This window comes from Chiloscyllium plagiosum, unplaced genomic scaffold (genome assembly GCF_037043375.1).
Source record: "Chiloscyllium plagiosum isolate Xiang-an unplaced genomic scaffold, Cpla_swu_hap1 HiC_scaffold_4, whole genome shotgun sequence".
Taxonomy (NCBI): Eukaryota; Metazoa; Chordata; class Chondrichthyes; order Orectolobiformes; family Hemiscylliidae; genus Chiloscyllium; species Chiloscyllium plagiosum.
The window spans coordinates 17,644,477-17,664,797 of NW_028270142.1; the positions used below are offsets into that span (position 1 = coordinate 17,644,477).

Here is a 20,321-nt window from a genome sequence, read left to right on the forward strand (position 1 = left end):
ACTCTCCAATCTATCTATTGTCTGCTGCATTCTTTGACAGTCCCCTTCACGATCTACTACTTCACCAATCTTAGTTTCATCTGCAAACTTGCTAATCAGACCAGCAGTACCTTCCTCCAGATCATTTATGTACAGGTGAACCTCGATTATCCGAATACCAATTATCAGAAAATCAGATTATCCGAAGGAGATGTCAAGGTCCCAATAGAAACAGTACAGCAAAGACGTGTTTCCAACAGTGATCACATCTTTTGTTTACAGTGATTAAACAGGCACCCTCTCAAAATGACTGTCTGCCCTCTCTCTCTCTCCCCACACTTTCCCTAGAGTTCTACAGAGGGGTGTACCCTAACACACCCCCCCCCACCCCCGCTTCCCAGGAATAATCTCTCCAACATTGTCCTGTGAAGGGCAAACGTGGAACCTGTCAAATATTTGCACTAAAACAGTGTGTGTGGCTGTGGCTGTGGCTGTGGCTGTGGCTGTGTCTGCACACTATTTGCTATTTGGAGACTTACCCAACAGAAGCAGCTGCAGCTGCGGCAGTCTTATTGTTGGTGTGCAGTCCGGATGCCCTGGAGAGGGACAGGAGGTGGACGGGATGGGGGTGGGGATGGCAGGGAATCACGCGCTTTGTGCTGGGGGCAGGGGGCGGGTTTGAACCAGGATGGGGGCGGGGGGGGGCAGACTTGGACCGGGCTGGGGGCGGGTTGGACCGGTTTGGCCGGGGGTGCCGGGTTGGCCAGGGGGCTGTGTTGGGGGTGGGGCCTCACGCGCTGTGTGCTGCTGCAGTCTCCTGAATAGGGAGCAGACTTTAAAAACTCCAAGCCCCAGAGGAAAGCATTTAATCGATTTTCCAAATAATTGATTATCCGAACGAAATACTGCCCGCCCATCACGTTTGGATAATCAAGTTTCCACTGCACATCACAAACAACAGAGGTCCCAGCATGGATCCTTGTGGAACACCACTGGTCACAGTTCTCCATTTTGAGAAACATCCTTCCACTACTACTCTCTGTCTCCTGTTGCCAGGCCAGTTCTCTATCCATCTAGCTAGTACACCCTGGACCCCTTGCAACTTCATTTTCTCCACCAGCCTAACATGGGGAACATTATTAAACAACTTAGTGAAGTCCATGTATATGACATCTACAGCCCTTCCCTCATCAATCAACTTTGTCACTTTGTCAAAAAATTCTCTTAAGTTGGTAAGACCTGATTTTCCCTGCACAAAACCATGTTGCCTATCACTGATAAACCCATTTTCTTCCCAATGTAAAGGGATTATATCCCTCAGTATCTTCTCCATCAGCTTCCCGACCACTGACATCAGGCTCACCAGTCTATAATTACCTGGATCATCCCTGCTACCCTTCTTAAACAAGGGGACAACATTAGTAATTCTCCAGTTCTCTGGGACCTCAACCGGATGCTGCAAAGATATCTGTTAAAGCCCCAATTATTTCCTCTCTCACTTCCCTCAGTAACCTGGGATAGATCGCATCCGGATCTGGGGACTTGTCTACCTTAATGCCTTTTAGAATACCCAACACTTCCTCCCTCCTTATGCCAAGTTGACCTAGAGTAATCAAAGATCTATCCCTAACCTCAACATCTGTCATATCCCTCTCCTCAGTGAGTACCGATTCAAAGTACTCATTAATCCCTGACTCCACGCATAGCTTTCCTCCTTTGTACTTGAGTAGGCCAACCCTTTCTCAAGTTACCCTCTTGCTCCTTATATACAAATAAAAGGCTTTGGGATTTTCCTTAACCCTGTTTGCCAAAGGTATTTCATGACCCCTTTTAACCCTCTTAATTCCTCGTTTCAGATTGGTGCTACTTTCTCCATATTCTTCCAAAGCTCCGTCTGTTTTCAGTTGCCTAGACCTTATGTATGCTTCCTTTTTCCTCTTAGCTAGTCTCGCAATTTCACTTGTTATCCATGGTTCCCTAACCTTGCCATTTCTGTCCCTCATTTTCACAGGGACATGTCTGTTCTGCGCTCTAATCAACCTCTCTTTAAAAGCCTCCCACATATCAAATGTAGATTTACCTTCAAACAGCTGTTCCCAATCCACATTCCCCAGATCCTGCCGAATTGTGCTACTGTTGGCCTTCCCCCAATTTAGCACTCTTCCTTTAGGACTACTCTCATCTTTGTCCATGAGTATTCCTACACAGCTCATACACTGGCTTGTTTTTATTCCCATTGATGTGTTATTTTCACATGTCCAAGTAACAGCTAACCTGTCATTATCCTCCTAGTTGAATTTGTGATTGCTGTACATTCAATTTCCTCTTTATACCTATACATTTGCACTTGGGACACCATTTTCCACTATTGCACTTACACACTTGTTATTTCTTTGTCCAAGCTTTAACACTTTACATTTATTTCAATTTTTCTTCCCCTTTACTTGTTGTTCCTTGATCTCAGTTTCTGATTGCTGTTGTGCTTGTCTATTTGTTTTTAAAGTTTATTAATACCGCTTTGATATTGTTTCCATCTGAATGACTTGTTAAATTTAAGGTCCTTCTGACCACTGTGTTTATCCCTTCTATTAAGCCCCAGCCAGATTCAGGTAATTCCCTGATTCCTTGTCCCAATACAATTACCTGAAATTAATGAAATGAAACCTCTCTTTCCCACATCACTCCTCCAGCCAGGTATTCACCTCCCTAATCTGATTATCCCTGTGCCAAATCACAAATGGGAACGCTTATAACCTACTGAGGTCACCTTCTTAGTCACTGGCGGATTTCTTGCCCCCTTTTTCTGTTTGTCTGAACAAACAATGCTTAGGACTGGACTCTCCCCTTCCTCTTCACATCCTTTTAAACCAGTTTGAGGCGTTCCTCTCTTTGGCACCAGGTTGGAAACATACCATGTGGGATGATGGGTCCTGTTCACAAAGAGTTCTATCAATCCTCAAACTACCATGCTTCTCCTCCACCTATCCCCTATGGACAGCTCATACTTCAAGATGCCATCATCTGCCTGGCCTTCTGCTGGTCCCCATTATATAACAAAGACATCAAATGCAAGTACGTTTGCTCAGAAAAATCTCACTGTTTACAAAGTTCCGCATCCTGCAGTTCAGATACACAACTTGTTCTGTCATGTATAGGTCTTGATTAGTTTATATTTTTATATACACTTGCCAGTTTGATTTTTTTAAATTTTTCTACACATTAACTTGTACTCAGCAATAGTCAAAATGTTCAAATGCCCATGCCACCAGCTTACACAAACCATCGCGATAAAAGCAATTACCCCTTTCTGCTCTGCACCAAATTCCCATTCTCACCAAATTCACAGCTTTTGCATTCTATTTATGATGAAACCCTGTACTATTGCACTGCACTCTGGATATTTCTTTGCTAGCAATACTGACACTTCCCAGAACAGTCCCATTGTCTGGAAATTCTTAACTTTTGAATTCTATTTACAATGCACTTCCTGTGTATTCTTATCACTAATCTAAAGAGCAAAGAAAAGGAAACTTTTTTTCTCTGTCAGTATCATTTGGTTTCCTTGTAATGTTACAGAGCAGTACAAATTAAACAATTATTACACAGGTTAAGTATCTGCCAAGGAACCTTAAAGATTTCTTAAGAACAATAAGTAATCAATTGGAAAAGACATCCTTTTCTTTGTGCTGATTTGGAGATCCCAGTGTCGAACTGGGGTGGACAAAGTTAAAAACCAAGCAACACCAGGTTATAGTCCAACAGATTCATTTGGAAGCACCAGCTTTTGAAGCATTGCTCCTTCAAAGGAACAGGGCATAGTGCTTTCAAATGAACCTGTTGGACTATAACCTGGTGTTGCTTGGTTTTTAACTTTTCTTTGTGCATTGGCTTGAAAGATTATAATGATTTTCTAACTGCTTTTAATTTTAGGATATTTTTAAAACATTTGCTTATTTTTGATTGAGGTATAATTTACAAAATAAACTAAATATTGTACTCGTTCATTTGTTCAACTTCTTCAGGACTGAGATATTTGGGCTTGTGGGTACTGGCATTCATAATTGTGACATTTGCAATTAAAGCATAAACATGCAAAGTTTATGTATAAACACCAGTGAAGTCTCGGGTGACACAGATTTTAATTAAGGCTGTCACGAATATGTGGAGCTCTCTCTCAGGAGTTTTATGCTGCTTCTTCCAATAAGTTCTTATTTGTTGATGTACTTGGATTGCAGATATTGCTATGTGGAAACTTGTCAGCAATGACTGATGTTGAAACCTCGTATGCAGACTTCATTGCTTCAGGAAGGACTGGACGGAGAAATGCACTGCATGACATCCTGGACTCTCCATCTGGTGTAAACACAAGCGATTTAAGCCTTAAATTAGCAGAGCTGAACATTGACAAAAAAGGTGAAGATGACTGATATTATCAGTACTTCTAACTGGTTATGTTCTTAGTGTGTTGACCTTGTGATCTTTGTAATCAAATTACTGGAGAAGGAAAGTATTTGTTGTACATAATTTATATATAAATGATCTATATTAGTAAGTTAACTTTTAAGTAAATGTCTATCCATAGAGTCCCTACAGTGTGGAAACAGGCCATTTGGCCCAACAGGTCCACACTGACACTCTGAAAAGCATACTACCCAGACTCACCTCCCCCTCCACCGCACCCCCAACCCCTCCATATCCCTGCATTTTTCACAGCTAATCCCATCCAGCCTACACATCCCTCCATACTAACATGGCTAATCCACCTAACCTGCACATCTATGGACTATGGGAGGAAACCGACATAGACACAGGGGGAATGTACAAATTCCACACAGGCAATCACTTGAGGCTGGGATTAACTGACACTGTGAGGCAGTAGTGCTAACCACAGAGCCACCATGCTGCCCCTAATTAATTGAGCAATTCAGATCATGTTCTACCCTTAATTAGTTTGGTTTCTATTAGCACTTGGGTTATTGATCACTATTTACTGATCATTGTTCAGTATCATTGATAATAAATGGAAACTGGTATATTCCAACTTAGCAAATCAGTAGGTAGTAATGTAAATAAAACCATTTTTTAGCCATCTTTAGCTTTGATGTTGTTTGCAATCTATTAAGCCTGAGACCTATGATCTCACAGGATTTGGGTTACTTTTGTTTTTAATGCCATAAGCCTTTAAAGAGTGTAGAATATTGCACTACATCATTATACAATCATCATCATTTTCAACAGCTTATATAAATGCAGTATGATTTGAAGTATTTGTCACCAAGTGTCAGTAGAACCTTTAACAGTCACCATTGGAACTTAAGAACATAAGAACTAGGAGCAGCCCTTTGAGCCTGCTCAGCCACTCAATAAGATCATGGCTAATCTTTTCATGAACTCAGCTCCACTTACCAGCGTTTTCACCATATCTCTTAATTCCTTTATTTTTCAAAAAAGTATCTACGTTAGCTTTAAAAGTGATTACTGAAGGAGCGTCAACTACTTCCCTGGGCAAGGAATTCCATAGATTAACAACCCTTTGGGTGTTGAAGTTCCTTCTCATTTCAGTTCTAAACCTGCTTCCTCTAATCTTGAGGTCATGGACTCTTGTCCTAGTCTCACCTACCAGTGGAAACATCCTCTCTATTTCTATTTTATCGATTCCTTTCATAATTTTATATGTTTCTATAAGATACCCTCTCATTCTTTTGAATTCACTTCAGGGAACATCTCCGGGATACCCGTACCAATCAATCCCTCCGCCCCGTGGCTGAACATTTCAACTCCCCCTCCCAATCTGCTGAGGACATGCAGGTCCTGGGCCTCCTCTTTCGCCACGCCCTTACCACTGGACGCCTGGAGAAAGAACACCTCATCGTCTGCCTTGGAACCCTTCAACCCCAGGGCATCAATGTGGACTTCACCAGTTTCCTCATTTCCCCTCCCCCCCCCCCACCTTACTGCAGTTCCAAACTTTCAGATCAGCATTATCCTTATGACCTGTCCCACCTGTCGATCTTCCTTCCCGCCTACCTGCTCCACCGACTTCTCCAACCTATCACCTTTACCCCTTCTTCCATCCACCTATTGCACTCTCAACTACCTTCTCCCCAGCCCCACTCCCATTTATCTCTCCACCCTCGAGGCTTCCAGCCTCATGCCTGATGAAGGGCTCCCACCCGAAATGTCGATTTTCCTGCTCCTTGGATGCTGCCTGATGTGCTGTGCTTGTCCAGCACCACTCTGATCTTGACTCTAATCTCCAGCATCTGCAGTCCTCACTTTCACCTATAATCCCAATATACTCAGCATCTCCTCATAAGCCAACCCCCTCAACTTCAGAACCAACCTCATGAACCTCCTCCACACCCCCTTCAATGCCAGTCCATCCTTCCTCAAGTAAGGAGATCAAAACTGCACACAGTACTCCAGGTGTGGCCTCACTAGCACCTTGTACAGGTGTAACATAACCTCCCTGCTTTTAAACCCTTTAGTAATGAAGGACAAAATTCCATTTGCCTTCCTAATTACCTGTTGTACCTGCAGAGCAACCTTCTGTGATTCATGCACAAGGACATCCAGGTCCCTCTGCAAATCAGCATGCTGCAACTTTTTCCCATTCAAGTAATAATCTATTTTGCTGCCACTCCAAACAAAATGTATGACTTCACATTTATTAACATTGTATTCCATCTGCCAGACCTTTGCCCACTCACTCAATGTATCTATGTTCCTCTGCAAAGTTTCACAGTCCTCTGCACACTTCACTCTGCCACTCATCTTAGTGTCATCGGCAAATCATCGTGATGGCTATCAAGTCATATTCATTTACGATGATTTGTGCCATTAATTCATCAACCTTTTTACGAATGCTACAAGCATTCAGGTAAAATTCCTTAATGCTAGCTCTCTTACCATCATGATTCACAACATCTCTAATATCTCCTGAGTTATCCTTCATTTTTGCTTCTTTCATAGTCTGCCTTGAACTTAAACCCTCCTTCATACATGCTAATCTGCTGCTTACCTTTTCATTTATCATCATACTTCCTGTTGCTTTCCCTTTCCCTTTCCCTTCCCCCCGACTCACAAGTCTGAGTGACCACCCTATTTATCCTTTTCGCTTGAACACTGGTTCCAGATCGATTCAGGTGGAGACCATCCCATCGGAACAGATCCCCTCAGTTCCAAAACTGATGTCAATGCCCCATGAAATGGAACCATTCTTTCCCACACCATTCCCTTAGCCACCTCAAATTTAGGTTACCTCTGCAAAAAGAAGAAGGGACCAATAAGGGAAGGAATAACTAAGTAGTGGAATGCCAGCTTAAGTATGATAAGAATGAATCTGCAGTGGTAAGCTGGAATCAAATCTCAATAGACAAATTGGGAACTGAGTAATTGGCTGCCTAAAGGAGAGAGAATTTGGGCACAGTCAAGGTATTCTGCCAATAAAGGGAATAGTAGGGCAAAGGAAGCCAAAGCTTCCTAGTTGATGAAAGAGATAGAAATTAAAGGTGAAAAATGTGTCAAGTGAACAATACAACTGAGAACCAGGTTGAATACAGAAAGTTAAGACAGGAATTGAAAGATGAATAAACAAAGTGGGAATATGAAAGATAGTGGTTGCTCACACAGAAGTGAATCTCAAACTGTTTTCTATGAGCAAATAGGTAGCAAAACAGTGGTAAAAGAAGGAGTGAGGCTGATTAAAAACCGAAAAGGAAATTAAAAGGGCATAACTGAGTTATTAAATGAAGAATTTGTATGTTTTTCTGAGGTAAAAATTACTTCACAGGTTCATACTATAGGACAAGACAAGCTTGAAAGGAGATTTGATAGAAGCATTGAAAAATCATAAGAGGTCTCAACAGAGTAGATGGGGATAAACTTTATCCATTGGTGGAAGAATCAAGAACAAAAGCTCACAGTTTTCATTGGTAAAATAAATAATGGAGACATGAGAAGAAACCTTTTCACCCAACAAGTGGTTAGGATCTGAAATGCACTGTTTGAGAGTAGGAGGAGATAAGGTCAACTGGGCATTCTAGAGAGAACCAGATTTTCTGAAAATGTCGATCTGTAGTGCGATGAGGAGTAAGTGTGGCAATTTGTCCTTCAGAGAGTTGGTGCAAATATGACGGGCTGAATGGCCTCCTGCACTATAGTAATTCTGTGACAATATGTTTTGAATTAAAGATTTTTGATTGCTCCTTAACTAATCAAAGGAAAGAAATATGCAATATGTGGAACTCCTGGCAGTAAACGTTGTTCTTTTTGTGGTTTTGAGGTTTCACTCACAAGTGCTGATTACTGAAACATTATTTTCCTTTTAGCACTTACTATTTCAAGGATGGACTGCCTATGTTAGGTCCCAATCAGCCAAGTTTCCAGAAAACTTGTTCTCCTCCTTAGAGTTAAGAGAGCATGCACCACTCCAATGATGTGCAGGTGCGGTAGATTGGCCATGTTAAATTGCCCATAATGTCCAGGGATGTGTAGTTACAGATATAGGTGGAGATGTGGGTCTGGGTGGTATGCGGTTTGGAGGATTGGTATAAGCTCCATTGGCCAAATAGCCTGTTTCCTCACTGTAGGGATTCTATGATCACTGTAAAGCCCAATGCAAAACCTCCCAAATCCTGACTGATCATCTTTATATGCGATTTTGTGGAATTTTGAACGAATTTTCAATGTGAACAAACGTGCATAAGACCATACAAATTCATTTATTCTAGTTTCCTTACAGCCTGGGTTCATATGTTTTTTGGGAAAGCAAATCTCAGGAGTATTTAGAAATGAGATAACGAGAATCCAGGGAAAGTATATTCCTGTCAGGGTGAAAGGGAAGGCTGGTAGGTATAGGGAATGCTGGATTACATAAAGAAATTGAGGGTTTGGTTAAGAAAAAGAAGGAAGCATATATCAGGTATAGACAGGATAGATTGAGTGAATCCTTAGAAGAGTATAAAGGTAGTAGGAATATACTTGAGAGGGAAATCAGGAGGGCAAAAAGGGGACATGAGATAGCTTTGGCAAATAGAATTAAGGAGAATCCAAAGGGTTTTTACAAATACATTCAGGACAAAAGGGTAACTAGGGAGAGAATAGGGCCCCTCAAAGGGCTTAAACCCGAAATGTCGATTCTCCTGTTCCTTGGATGTTGCCTGACCTGCTGCGCTTTTCCAGCAACACATTTTGAGCTCTGATCTCCAGCATCTGCAGTCCTCACTTCCTCCCCTCAAAGATCAGCAAGGCGGCCTTTGTGTGGAGCCGCAGAAAATGAAGGAGATACTAAAGAAGCACTTTGCATCACTATTTACTATGAAAAAGGACATGGAAGATATAAAATTTAGGGAAACAGATGGTGACACCTTGCAAAATGTCCATATTACAGAGGAGGAAGTGCTGGATGTCTTGAAACATATAAAGGTGGATAAATCCCCAGGACCTGTTCGGTGTACCCGAGAACTCTACGGGAAGCTAGAGAAGTGTTTGCTGGGCATCTTGCTGAGATATTTGTATCATCGATAATCACAGGTGAGGTGCTGGAAGACTGGAGGTTGGCTAACGTGATGCCACTGTTTAAGAAGGGTGGTAAGGACTAGCCAGGGAACTATAGACCAGTGAGCCTGACATCGGTGGTGGGCAAGTTGTTGGAGGGAATCCTGAGGGACAGGATGTATCTGTATTTGGAAAGGCAAGGACTGATTAAGGATAGTCAACATGGCTTTGTGAGTGGGAAATCATGTATCATAAACTTGATTAAGTTTTTTGAAGAAGTAACAAAGAGGATTGATGAGGGCAAAGTTGTAGATGTGATCTATATGGACTTCAGTAAGGCATTCAACAAGGTTCCCCATGGGAGACTGATTAGCAAAGTTAGATCTCATGGAATACAGGGAGAACTAGTCATTTGGATACAGAACTGGCTCAAAGGTAGAAGACAGAGGATGGTGGTGGAGGGTTGTTTTTCAGACTGGAGGCCTGTGACCAGTGGAGTGCCACAAGAATCGGTGCTGGGTCCTCTGCTTTTTGTCATTTACATAAATGATTTGGATGCGAGCATAAGAGTTATAGTTAGTAAGTTCACAGATGACACCAAAATTGGAGGTGTAGTGGACAGCGAAGAAGGTTACCTCAGATTACAACAGGATCTTGACCAGATGGGCCAATGGGCTGAGAAGTGGCAGATGGAGTTTAATTCAGATAAATGCGAGGTGCTGCATTTTGGGAAAGCAAATCTTAGCAAGACTTATACACTTAATGGTAAAGTCCTAGGGAGTGTTGCTGAACAAAGAGACCTTGAAGTACAGATTCATAGCTCCTTGAAAGTGGAGTCGCAGGTAGATAGGATAGTGAAGAAGGTGCTTGGTATGCTTTCCTTTGTTGGTCAGAGTATTGAGTACAGGAGTTGGGAGGTCATGTTGCGGCTGTACAGGACATTGGTTAGGCCACTGTTGGAATATTGCATGCAATTCTGGTCTCCTTCCTATCGGAAAGATGTTGTGAAACTTGAAACAGTTCAGAGAAGATATAGAAGGATGTATATCTCTATGATTCTATGACTAAATTCTTGCAGATGCTGGAATCTGTACTGAAAGCAACAACTGCTGGAGATCACTATGGGTCAGACAGCATCCATGGAGAGAAAGTAAGCTGACATTACGAGTCTGGATGACTCTTCATCAGAACTGGCAGCATAAACATTAGGTTGCTCTCTCTCCATGGATGCTGTCTGACCCATAGTGATCTCCAGCATTTGTTGCTTTCATGCTGTATGATAATTACCTGAACTTGAATGCAAGGATGAAATAACCTTGCCGTGATAGCATCAAGTTAGTACATTGTTTAGAAAGTTGCAAAAGGAAGTTGATAGATTGAGATGAGTGAACAGAAGAGTGTTAGGTAGGGTTCAGTGCAGGGAAGTGTGAGGTCATCCACTTTTGGCCTAGGAACATTTAGATTAGATTAGATTAGATTACATTACAGCGTGGAAACAGGCCCTTCGGCCCAACAAGTCCACACCGACCCGCCAAAGCGCAACCCACCCATACCCCTACATTTACCCCTTACCTAACACTACAGGCAATTTAGCATGGCCAATTCACCTGACCTGCACATTAAATTGGTATTTTTCTAAATGGTGTGCATTAAGAATTGTAGAGGAGGGGCACTTGATAAACATTAATAACCTACCATATATGCACAAAATATATTTTTAAAAGTCAACAAAGGGATAGATTTTCATCTTTGATTCAGGAAATCCAAGTCAGGGCTACCCAATTAATTTGGGTTTGGTAAACATTTAGATTATTGACCACTATTTACTGATCACCATCCAGTGCCATTGATGATGAATGAAAATTTGTATATTCTGTCTCGGGAGCTCAGTAATAGTAATGTAAGTAAAACCTTTTTTATTATCAACTTTGTCAACCCAAATGTAGTTGTTCCTCACATAGTTGTTTTTTCGTTGCTCAGAGATGTGTGTGGGTAATGTTGGGGCTGCTTTCTCCCTAGGTAAGCCAAGACAGTGTTTATACTGTATGGATACTGTGTTTCACTCTTTAGAGATCCATCCTGGTTCTCAGGGGGATTAGTCCAACTCTCCAAATTATTCATTTCCCCACTAACCCTCACAATATTTACCCCTATCACCCAATGCCCCCTCCACTATCCCTCACCCAGTACCATAAAACGTAGACCAATACAGCATAGAACAGGCCCTTCAGCCCTCAATGTTGCACCGACCTGTGAACTATTCTAAGCTTATCCCCTCTACACTATCCCATCATCATCCATGTGCTTATCCAAGGATTGTTTAAATCTCCCTAATGTGGCTGAGTTAACTACATTGGCAGGCAGGACATTCCACGCCCTTACCAATCTCTGAGTAAAGAACCTGCCTCTGACATCTGTCTTAAATCTATCACCCCTATATTTGTAGTTATGCCCTCTTGTATAAGCTGACGTCATCATCCTAGGAAAAAGACTCTCACTGTCTACCCTATCTAATCCTCTGATCATCTTCTATCTCTCTAACAAATACCCCCTTAGCCTTCTCCTTTCCAATGAGAACAGACTCAAGTCTCTCAGCCTTTCCTCGTAAGAGCTTCTCTCCAGACCAGGCAACATCTGGTAAATCTCCTCTGCACCTTTTCCAATGCTTCCACATCCTTCCTGTAATGGGGCGACCAGAACTGTACACAATATTCCAAGTGTGGCCGCATTAGCGTTTTGTATAGTTGCAGCATGATATTGCGGTTCCGGAACTCAATCCCTTTACCAATGAAACCTAACACACCATATGCCTTCTTAACAGCACTATCAACCTGGGTGGCACCTTACAGGGATCAATGTACATGGACTCCAAGATCCCTCTGTGCATCCACACTACCGAGAATCTTTCCATTGACCCAATACTCTGCCTTCCCGTTATTCTTCCCAAAGTGAATCACCTCACATTTAGCTGCATTGAACTCCATTTTCCAATTCTCAGCCCAATTCTGCAGTTTATCCAAGTCCCCCTGCAACCTGCAACATTCTTCCACGCTGTCCACCACTCCACCGACTTTAGTGTCATCTGCAAACTTACTAACCCATCCACCTATGCCTGCGTCTAAGTCATTCATAAAAATGACAAACAGCAGTGGTCCCAAAACAGATCCATGTGGCACACCACTAGTAACCAGACTCCAGGCTGAATATTTCCCAGGAGAAAGTGAGGACTGCAGATGCTGGAGATCAGAGCTGAAAAATGTGTTGCTGGAAAAGCGCAGCAGGTCAGGCAGCATCCAAGGAGCAGGAGAATCGACGTTTCGAGCATAAGCCTAAAGAAGGGCTTATGCCCGAAACGCGATTCTCCTGCTCCTTAGATGCTGCCTGACCTGCTGCGCTTTTCCAGCAACACATTTTTCAATCAACCACCATCATATTTTCCATCAACCACCACTCGCTGCCTTCTTTCAGAAAGCCAGTTTCTAACCCAAACTGCTAAATCACCCTCAATCCCATGCCTCTGCATTTTCTCCAACAGCCCACCATGTGGAACCTTATCAAAGGCTTTACTGAAGTCCATGTACACCACGTCAACTGCCCGACCCTCATCTACATACTTGGTCACCTTCTCAAAAAACTCAATGAGGTTTTGCCCTTGACAAAACCATATTGACTATCTGAAATCAAATTGTTGCTTGCTATGTGATTAGAAATCCTATCTCTTATAATCCTTTCCAAAACCTTCCCTACAGCAGAAGTAAGGCTCACTAGTCTATAATTACCTGGGTCATCTCTACTGCACTTCTTGAACAAGGGCACAACATTTGCAATCCTCTAGTCCTCTGGTACTAAACCTGTAGACAATAATGACTCAAATATCAAAACCAAAGGCTCCTCCATCTCCTCTCTAGCTTCCTAGAGAATTCTCAGATAAATTCCATCCAGCCCAAAAGACTTGTCTACTTTCACTCCTTCTAGAAGTGATAACACCTCTTCGTAACTAACCTCAATCCTTTCTCGTATCTCACTCTTCTCGTCTACAATATTCTCCTTTTCCTGAGTGAAAACTGATGAGAAATGTTGATTTAGTACCTCTCCGAGCTCCACTGGATCCACACTCAACTTCCCACTTCTGTCTTTGTTGGCCCTATTCCTACCCTAGTCATCCTTTTATTCCTCACATACCTATAGAAAGCTTTAGGGTTCTCCTTTATTCGATCTGCTAAAGACCACTTATGTCCTCTCTTTGCTCTTCTTAACTCTCTCTTTAAATCCTTCCTAGCTAATCTGGAACTCTCCATCACCTCAACTGAACCATCTTATCTCATCAACACGTAATCCTCCCTCTTCCGCTTAACAAGAGATTCAATTTCTGTAGGAAACCACAGTCCCTTTACCTTATCACTTCCTCCCTGCCTAACAGGGACATACCTATCAAGGACATGCAATATCTGTTCCTTAAACTAGCTCCACATTTCCTTTGCATCCCCTGCATTTTGCGACCCCGTTCTATGCATCTTAATTCTTGCCTAATCACATTATAATTGCCCTTGACCCATCGATAACTCTTGACCTGTGGCATGTATCTATCCCTTTCCATTGCTACACTAAACATAACTGAATTATGGTCACTCTCTCCAAAGTGCTCACCTATCACTCAATCAAACACCTGATCTAGTTCATTACCAAGCACCAGATCCAGTGTGGCCTCCCCTCTTGTCGGCCCTTCGACATACTGTGTCAGGAAACCCTCCTGCCCACATTGGACAAAAACTGATCCACCGATGTACATTATGGGCAAACCTTAGGAATTATGTAATTGCAACAGGAAGTCTTTTCTTCGTGCAATCTTAAAATAAGAGTGAACCCCTGATAATTTTTTCATGCATGCAAACACATCATGCATATAGACAGATATTAAAAGCTTCAGTACCATTAACAAAAGTTAAATTTCTCAAGTGGTCTTTAAGTTGTTAAAACAAGCAAACATCAACTTAAAAATCATAAAGACATAATCCTTTAATAACTTCTTAAACTATTAACTAAAATGTGTATAATCACATGTTTCACTGCTTTTGAAACTCAGTTCCTAATGGACTGAACTGTCAAAGCACACCAGACAATTGTGATAATGCTGTCATTTAAAAAAAGTTATTTTGTCCTTGGCATTTTTTGAAGAAAGATCGTAAAGTCAGAGGTGCTGAAAGGTCTAGTTTAACAATGGAAGGGGAGTGGAAATTAGAGTGGTGCTAGAAAAGCACAGCAGGTCAGACAGCATCCGAGAAGCAGGAAAATCGATGTTTCAGGCAAAAGCCCTTCATCCCGATCTAATCTAAACACTACCCAAGGCACTACCTCCTCTTCCACTCACTAAGTCTGTGGTGGGAAGGATGGTGGATAATATTGTGTTTGGTATCAATCCACCGCTGCTCCCTCACCACCCGACACCTGGAGGAAGAACGCCTCATCTTCCGCCTCGGAACACTTCAACCCCAGGGCATTAATGTGGACTTCAGTTTCCTCATTTCCCCTCCCCCCCCCATCTTACCCCAGTTCCAACCTTCCAGCTCAGCACTGTCCTCATGACCTGTCCTACCTGCCAATCTCCCTTCCCACCTATCTGCTCCACCCTCCTCTCTGACCTATCACCTCCATCCCCACCCCCATTCACCTATTGTACTCTTTGCTACCTTCCCCCACCCTCCTCTCTGACCTATCACCTCCATCCTCACCCCCATTCACTTATTGTACTCTTTGCTACCTTCTCCCCACCCCCACCCCCACCCCCACCCCCATTTATCTCTCCACCCTGGAGGCTTCCTGCCTTTATTCCTGATGAAGGACTTTTGCCTGAAAGTCCTTTTGCTCCTCGGATGCTGCCTGACCTGCTGAGTTTTTCCAGCACTACTCTAATCTACACTCTGACCTCCCGCATCTGCAGTTCTCACTTTCGCCTAATGGAAGGGGAGTGGCCAGTTCTTCCAGTTCACGTTTTTTCTAGTTTGTTTTAGCTGTAGCAGTCACAAAATGTGTGAGTCCAGGGAAGCTGCACGCTTCAGTGAAGAACTCCTCTTACTTTCTCTGAAATCTCTGTCTCTGGATATCGTTCCCTCCTGTCTGTAAGAATCCGTATTTGAATATACCTTGTTTCTAAGGGGTGTATTTGTGGGATATTGCTATATTGGAATATATTGGAATATACTACCTTACTATATTACTATATTGGAATATTAATTACTAATAGTGGCTGTATCAGTTAAGTTTTCCAATAGTTAGTTATTTTAAATTCCATTTTCTTTGATTTGTGTTACAACAGCAGTGTTGAAATAAATTCTGTTTTGCTTAATGCCAAATGATTTGACCAGCTGCATCACACCTTGAATACACATTTCACACCTTCCCTTAAAATAAGAAAAAGTTAGGGTCTATGCTATCTTCTTAAAATATTTTGAAGGGGTCTGGCCTTATCCACAACACAATGGAGTCAATTGAAACTGAATGAAAAGGTAGCTTGGTTCCATCTGAGCTGCACCAGACACCCTGTTATTCAAAGCAATTGAGGAGCATATATAAGTTTTTACTGTAAATTAAAGCAGAATTTTGTATGCTTAAAATTAAAAACTGCGGGTAAGAGAAGGGTAGATTTTTTTAAAAAATAAGATTTTATTTAGAGCTTCTTCTTTTAGGCCTTTTAAAATAAAATTTTGGCTTTAAGTTCTCCCAGTATGATTTACCAGCAGCAATCAGCCTACAAACACTAGATTTGAGAAAAATGTGGGCCTTTTTAGGCAAGTCCATGTTAGCACTTTTAAAGGGGCAATGATGGCAGTCAATGGATGTGGGAGATTAGATTAGATTTAGATTAGATTCCCTACAGTATGGAAACAGAACCTTAGGCCCAACCAGTCCACACCGACCCTCCGAAGAGTAACCCACCCAGACCCATCTCCCTCTGACCGATGCACCTAAGACTACGGGCAATTTAGTATGGCCAATTCACCTGACCTGCACATCTTTGGACTGTGGGAGGAAACCGGAGCACCCGAAGGAAACCCGTGCAGACACGGGGAGAATGTGCAAACTCCACCCAGACAGTTGCCCAAGGCTGGAATCAACCTGGGCCCCTGGTGCTGTGAGGCAGCAGTGCTAACCACTGTGCCACAGTGCCACCCCAATAGGGAATAGTTGACTGTCACTTAGAGAGAGGAATAGCTCCAGAAGATTCCTGCACAACCTTCCTACCTCTCCTGACAGTCACCCATCTATCTGACTGAACCTGTGGTGTGACTATCTCTCTACATCTACTAACCATCACACTCTGTGCCTCTTGTGTGCTCCTCAGTGATTCCAACTGCCTCTCTGGCTGACTAAATGGTCTAATATGAGATAGATCCAAACACACCTCCTGCAGACTTAATCTCCAGGGACAGTCAACTCTTCCCTAATCTCCCACATCCAACAGGAGGAACATATCACTCCATTGACTACTATCATTGACCCTTTAAAAGTGCTAACATAGACTTGTCTAAGGGGATATGAAATAGCCTTGTCGGATAAGGTTAAGGATAATCCAGAGATTCTACAAGTACATTAAGAGCAAAAGAGCACCTAAGGAGAGAATAGAGTCCCTTAAAGATCAATGAGGTTGCCTATGTGTGGAACCACAGGAGATGGGAGAGATACTAAACAAATACTTTGCAACAGTTTTTACTGTGGAGAAGGACATGGAGGCTAGGGAACTCTTGAAAACAGTCCACATTACCAAAGAGGAGGTGTTGGAGGTCTTAAAAAAACATAAAGGTGGATAAAGCTCCAAAATGTGATCAAGTCTATCCCAGGACATTGTGGGAATTAGGGAAGAAATTGTGGGGCCCATAGCAGAGACACTTGCATCATCTATAACCACGGGCGAGGTGCCGGAGGACTGGAGGGTGGCTCATGTTGTGCTTTTATTTTAAAACGTCTGTAAGGAACTGCAGATGCTGATTCTGACATGGTTGGAGGAGTTAAAGAAATCAGGATCTCGCACCTCCAAAACCCTGCTGAGGCTGAGTCCATTGAAAATTTCAAAACCACAATTGATTTTTGTTCAGAAAACATAGCAATGACTATGCAACCAAGATGTGTAGGTTATTTCTTAGTCTAATTGACAGGCTCAAGGATTCCAAATGAACTACTCTTTCTTATGATGCACTTTTTTACTGAATTGTTGTTATAATTACTTGCACACCATTAGGTGACTGAATATAGTGGATCTTAGCAATGTAGTTTTAGATAATTAATTCACTGTAGCACTGTGCGCCACAATATACCGCAAAGTGGATAACAGCAGCACAAAAGCAAAATACTGGGATGCTGGGGATCTGAAATAAGAATAGAAAATATTGGAAGCACTCAGCAAATCAACTGTCATTCTTTTCAGTACTTGCATGGATTCCTAAATTGTCTTTGCTTTTTTCATTAGAAGGGGATGCTGATAAGGAAACACAGGCTTCAACAAATCAACCTTCTGGATCTCAGGAGGCACAAGAAAAGGGAGAAAGTTAACCTGTAAGAAACCTCTTGAACTAACGGGTGCTGCTCAACAGTTTTGGTGTTTCCTAAAGTCATCAGAGTTTGTTCACAGAGTTTAAGAAATTGAAATATGTGTTCCTTAGAAGACTGGCAATCTGGAAATGGACTCGTTATGTTTTGGACTGAATATATCATTACATGCAAAATGGACTCGACCTTCCTCTTTCTCAATGGTTGAAGAGATGCTGATTTGAATTATTAAAGAAAATGTGATTTCTGGGTCAGTTACATCCACAATTAGCTTTAGCAGGATGACAGAACAGATCAAATATCTGCTCGAATTGTCAGACTTCCATGTGTCAATATGTGTCATTATCCAAGACAGAGGATCCTATTGCATTTAAGGAAAAAGATTCAGTGATCGAGAGAAAACTATAGGTGCCCTGATCAAAGCACTATAGTCAGGAAAGCTGAAATGGTTTTCTTTTGATTTTTGCAAGTGACCAGAAACAGTGTTTTACTGATGCTTGTGAGCACTCAGTGCTGTTCACCTGAATGTGTGTCAACCGGACTGTCTTTAATCAAAATGTAGTGGAAAGGATAGGACTTTTGTAATATAACTGACCTGCTTGGAGCTTGCAGTAGTTGTTTGTAAAGATTTGCTGTATAATAGTTTGTGTTGTAAGATTTGTTCTTGGATTACTTAAACATCAAAGTCACCAAGCAATTGCATTAAGTTTCACAAGGAGACAGCCTGTGGGCACATTCACGTCTTTGTAGCTTGCCATATTTATAATTTAGTTCCGTTTAGCAGTGTCTGTTAAAAGCTAAGCATTCCCAGAGGCACGATACCCAGTGCAGTTTATTCAATTCAATACAATCGTTTATGATACCTGTGAAATATTCACTCTTCTTCAGCACCGACGTTTTGGGAAAGACAAAATGTATCTTGAAAGAACATTATGAATTTTAATCATAACCAGTTCAAATATTAAGGAAAGTAATGATCTTAACTTGAAACATTTGCATGTGTATTTACAGTTGCTTTAATTTCACAGAATTAGCCCTTTAATTAATATTAACACATATATATATGCTTTCAGTGGAATGCCTCCCAACAATATATTCCTACATCTATATTGTGCTATTTACATCTTTGGTCCAACGCTATGAACTGTCTTTCTCGTCACATCCTAATTGTGAATAAATATATTGATTGGACAGCGTTTTAATCAAGTTCCTTACTATTTCTATACCTAATCTTTCTGCCAGTTGTGATCTTTTTACTGCATCAGTTGTCACAGAAAGGTTTTAAAAAAAGAGTTGCTCTTCCAACAAACTGACAGTGACAAAATGTTCAGCATTTTTTCAGACTTTAACCGAGAATGAACTTTTCCAGAGTCTAATTAAACATTGTGTACTTTTGGAGCTTTGTAAACCTTTGATACATTTTGTGTATTTATTTTGTATCGGTCAATCATTCAAGATTCTAAAATATAACTTTACTAAAGTATTGGTAAAGATGAACCACGTTTGCTGTCTACAATTTTAAACAAAGCAATTAATCTTGCAGTTATATTGTGAAATTATGAGTATGACAAAACAGTACTAATTGTTCTAAAAGCATTTCTAATTGTTGAGTCCAACTTTGCTAATATCTGTGGTCTAAATAAAGCTTGGCACTGTTATCTAAATAATCATTGTTAAAATTTGAAGATGAAGCTTTATTTTGGGCCTTTTAAAGTATATACTTATTTGGCAAGAAGTGAGCCAGCAGAGTATATAATTTCAAGGAATTATGTATTCTTCAGCTTAATTAAGAACCTATTCAAGTCAAAGTATACCTTCATGTGCATTGTTTGTCATTATTGAACTCTGCATCTTTTTTGATTTCTCCCATGTAATACTGCAATGTATCAATATTATCATTCTGTCCATTTGAAACAATTTCAATGTCCAATATCATTTTAATGGGCCTTCACGCTTTTAAATCTTCAACTTCTCCTTTTGAAAAATTTTTTTGTGATTGTGCATCAGAAAAAATGGAAAATATTTTTAGGAATCTTTCAAGCGCATGCTCATTTTAATTCAAACCCTCTTTTAACAAGATCAGGATTGGTCAGTGGGGATCATGTTAACTTGGAGCAAAAATGGTTGATATTGGACCAGCTGCCCATCTTACAATAGAAATGAAAATCAGGAGAACTGCCTAAGGCAGCTGCTTCAGTGTTATCCATTTTACACCAAAGTTATTGTGACTCAAGGTGTGTCTTACAGAATTTGACAAACTTATTTCCTACGAAAAGAGGAAAAAGAACAGTGAAGAAAGCAAT

The 20,321-nt window shown here is 41.4% G+C and overlaps 1 protein-coding gene across 14 annotated transcripts in view; it reads left to right on the forward strand.

Moving 5' to 3' along the window:
* pkia (cAMP-dependent protein kinase inhibitor alpha) overlaps positions 1-19,209 on the forward strand; it is a 139,338-nt gene extending 120,129 nt beyond the window's left edge. For 11 of the 14 annotated variants that reach the window (XM_087985988.1, XM_043689119.2, XM_087985990.1 and 8 more), the window contains 2 exons: positions 4,215-4,392; positions 17,939-19,209. In XM_087985988.1, the coding sequence (XP_087842114.1) occupies positions 4,242-4,392; positions 17,939-18,021 (234 nt within the window). In that variant the 5' untranslated portion in view covers positions 4,215-4,241 and the 3' untranslated portion in view covers positions 18,022-19,209. Of the gene's footprint in view, positions 1-4,214; positions 4,393-17,938 lie in introns of those variants that run through there. The other 3 variants (XM_087985982.1, XM_087985980.1, XM_087985981.1) reach the window with 2 other exon arrangements.
* Positions 19,210-20,321: the final 1,112 nt, after the last annotated feature.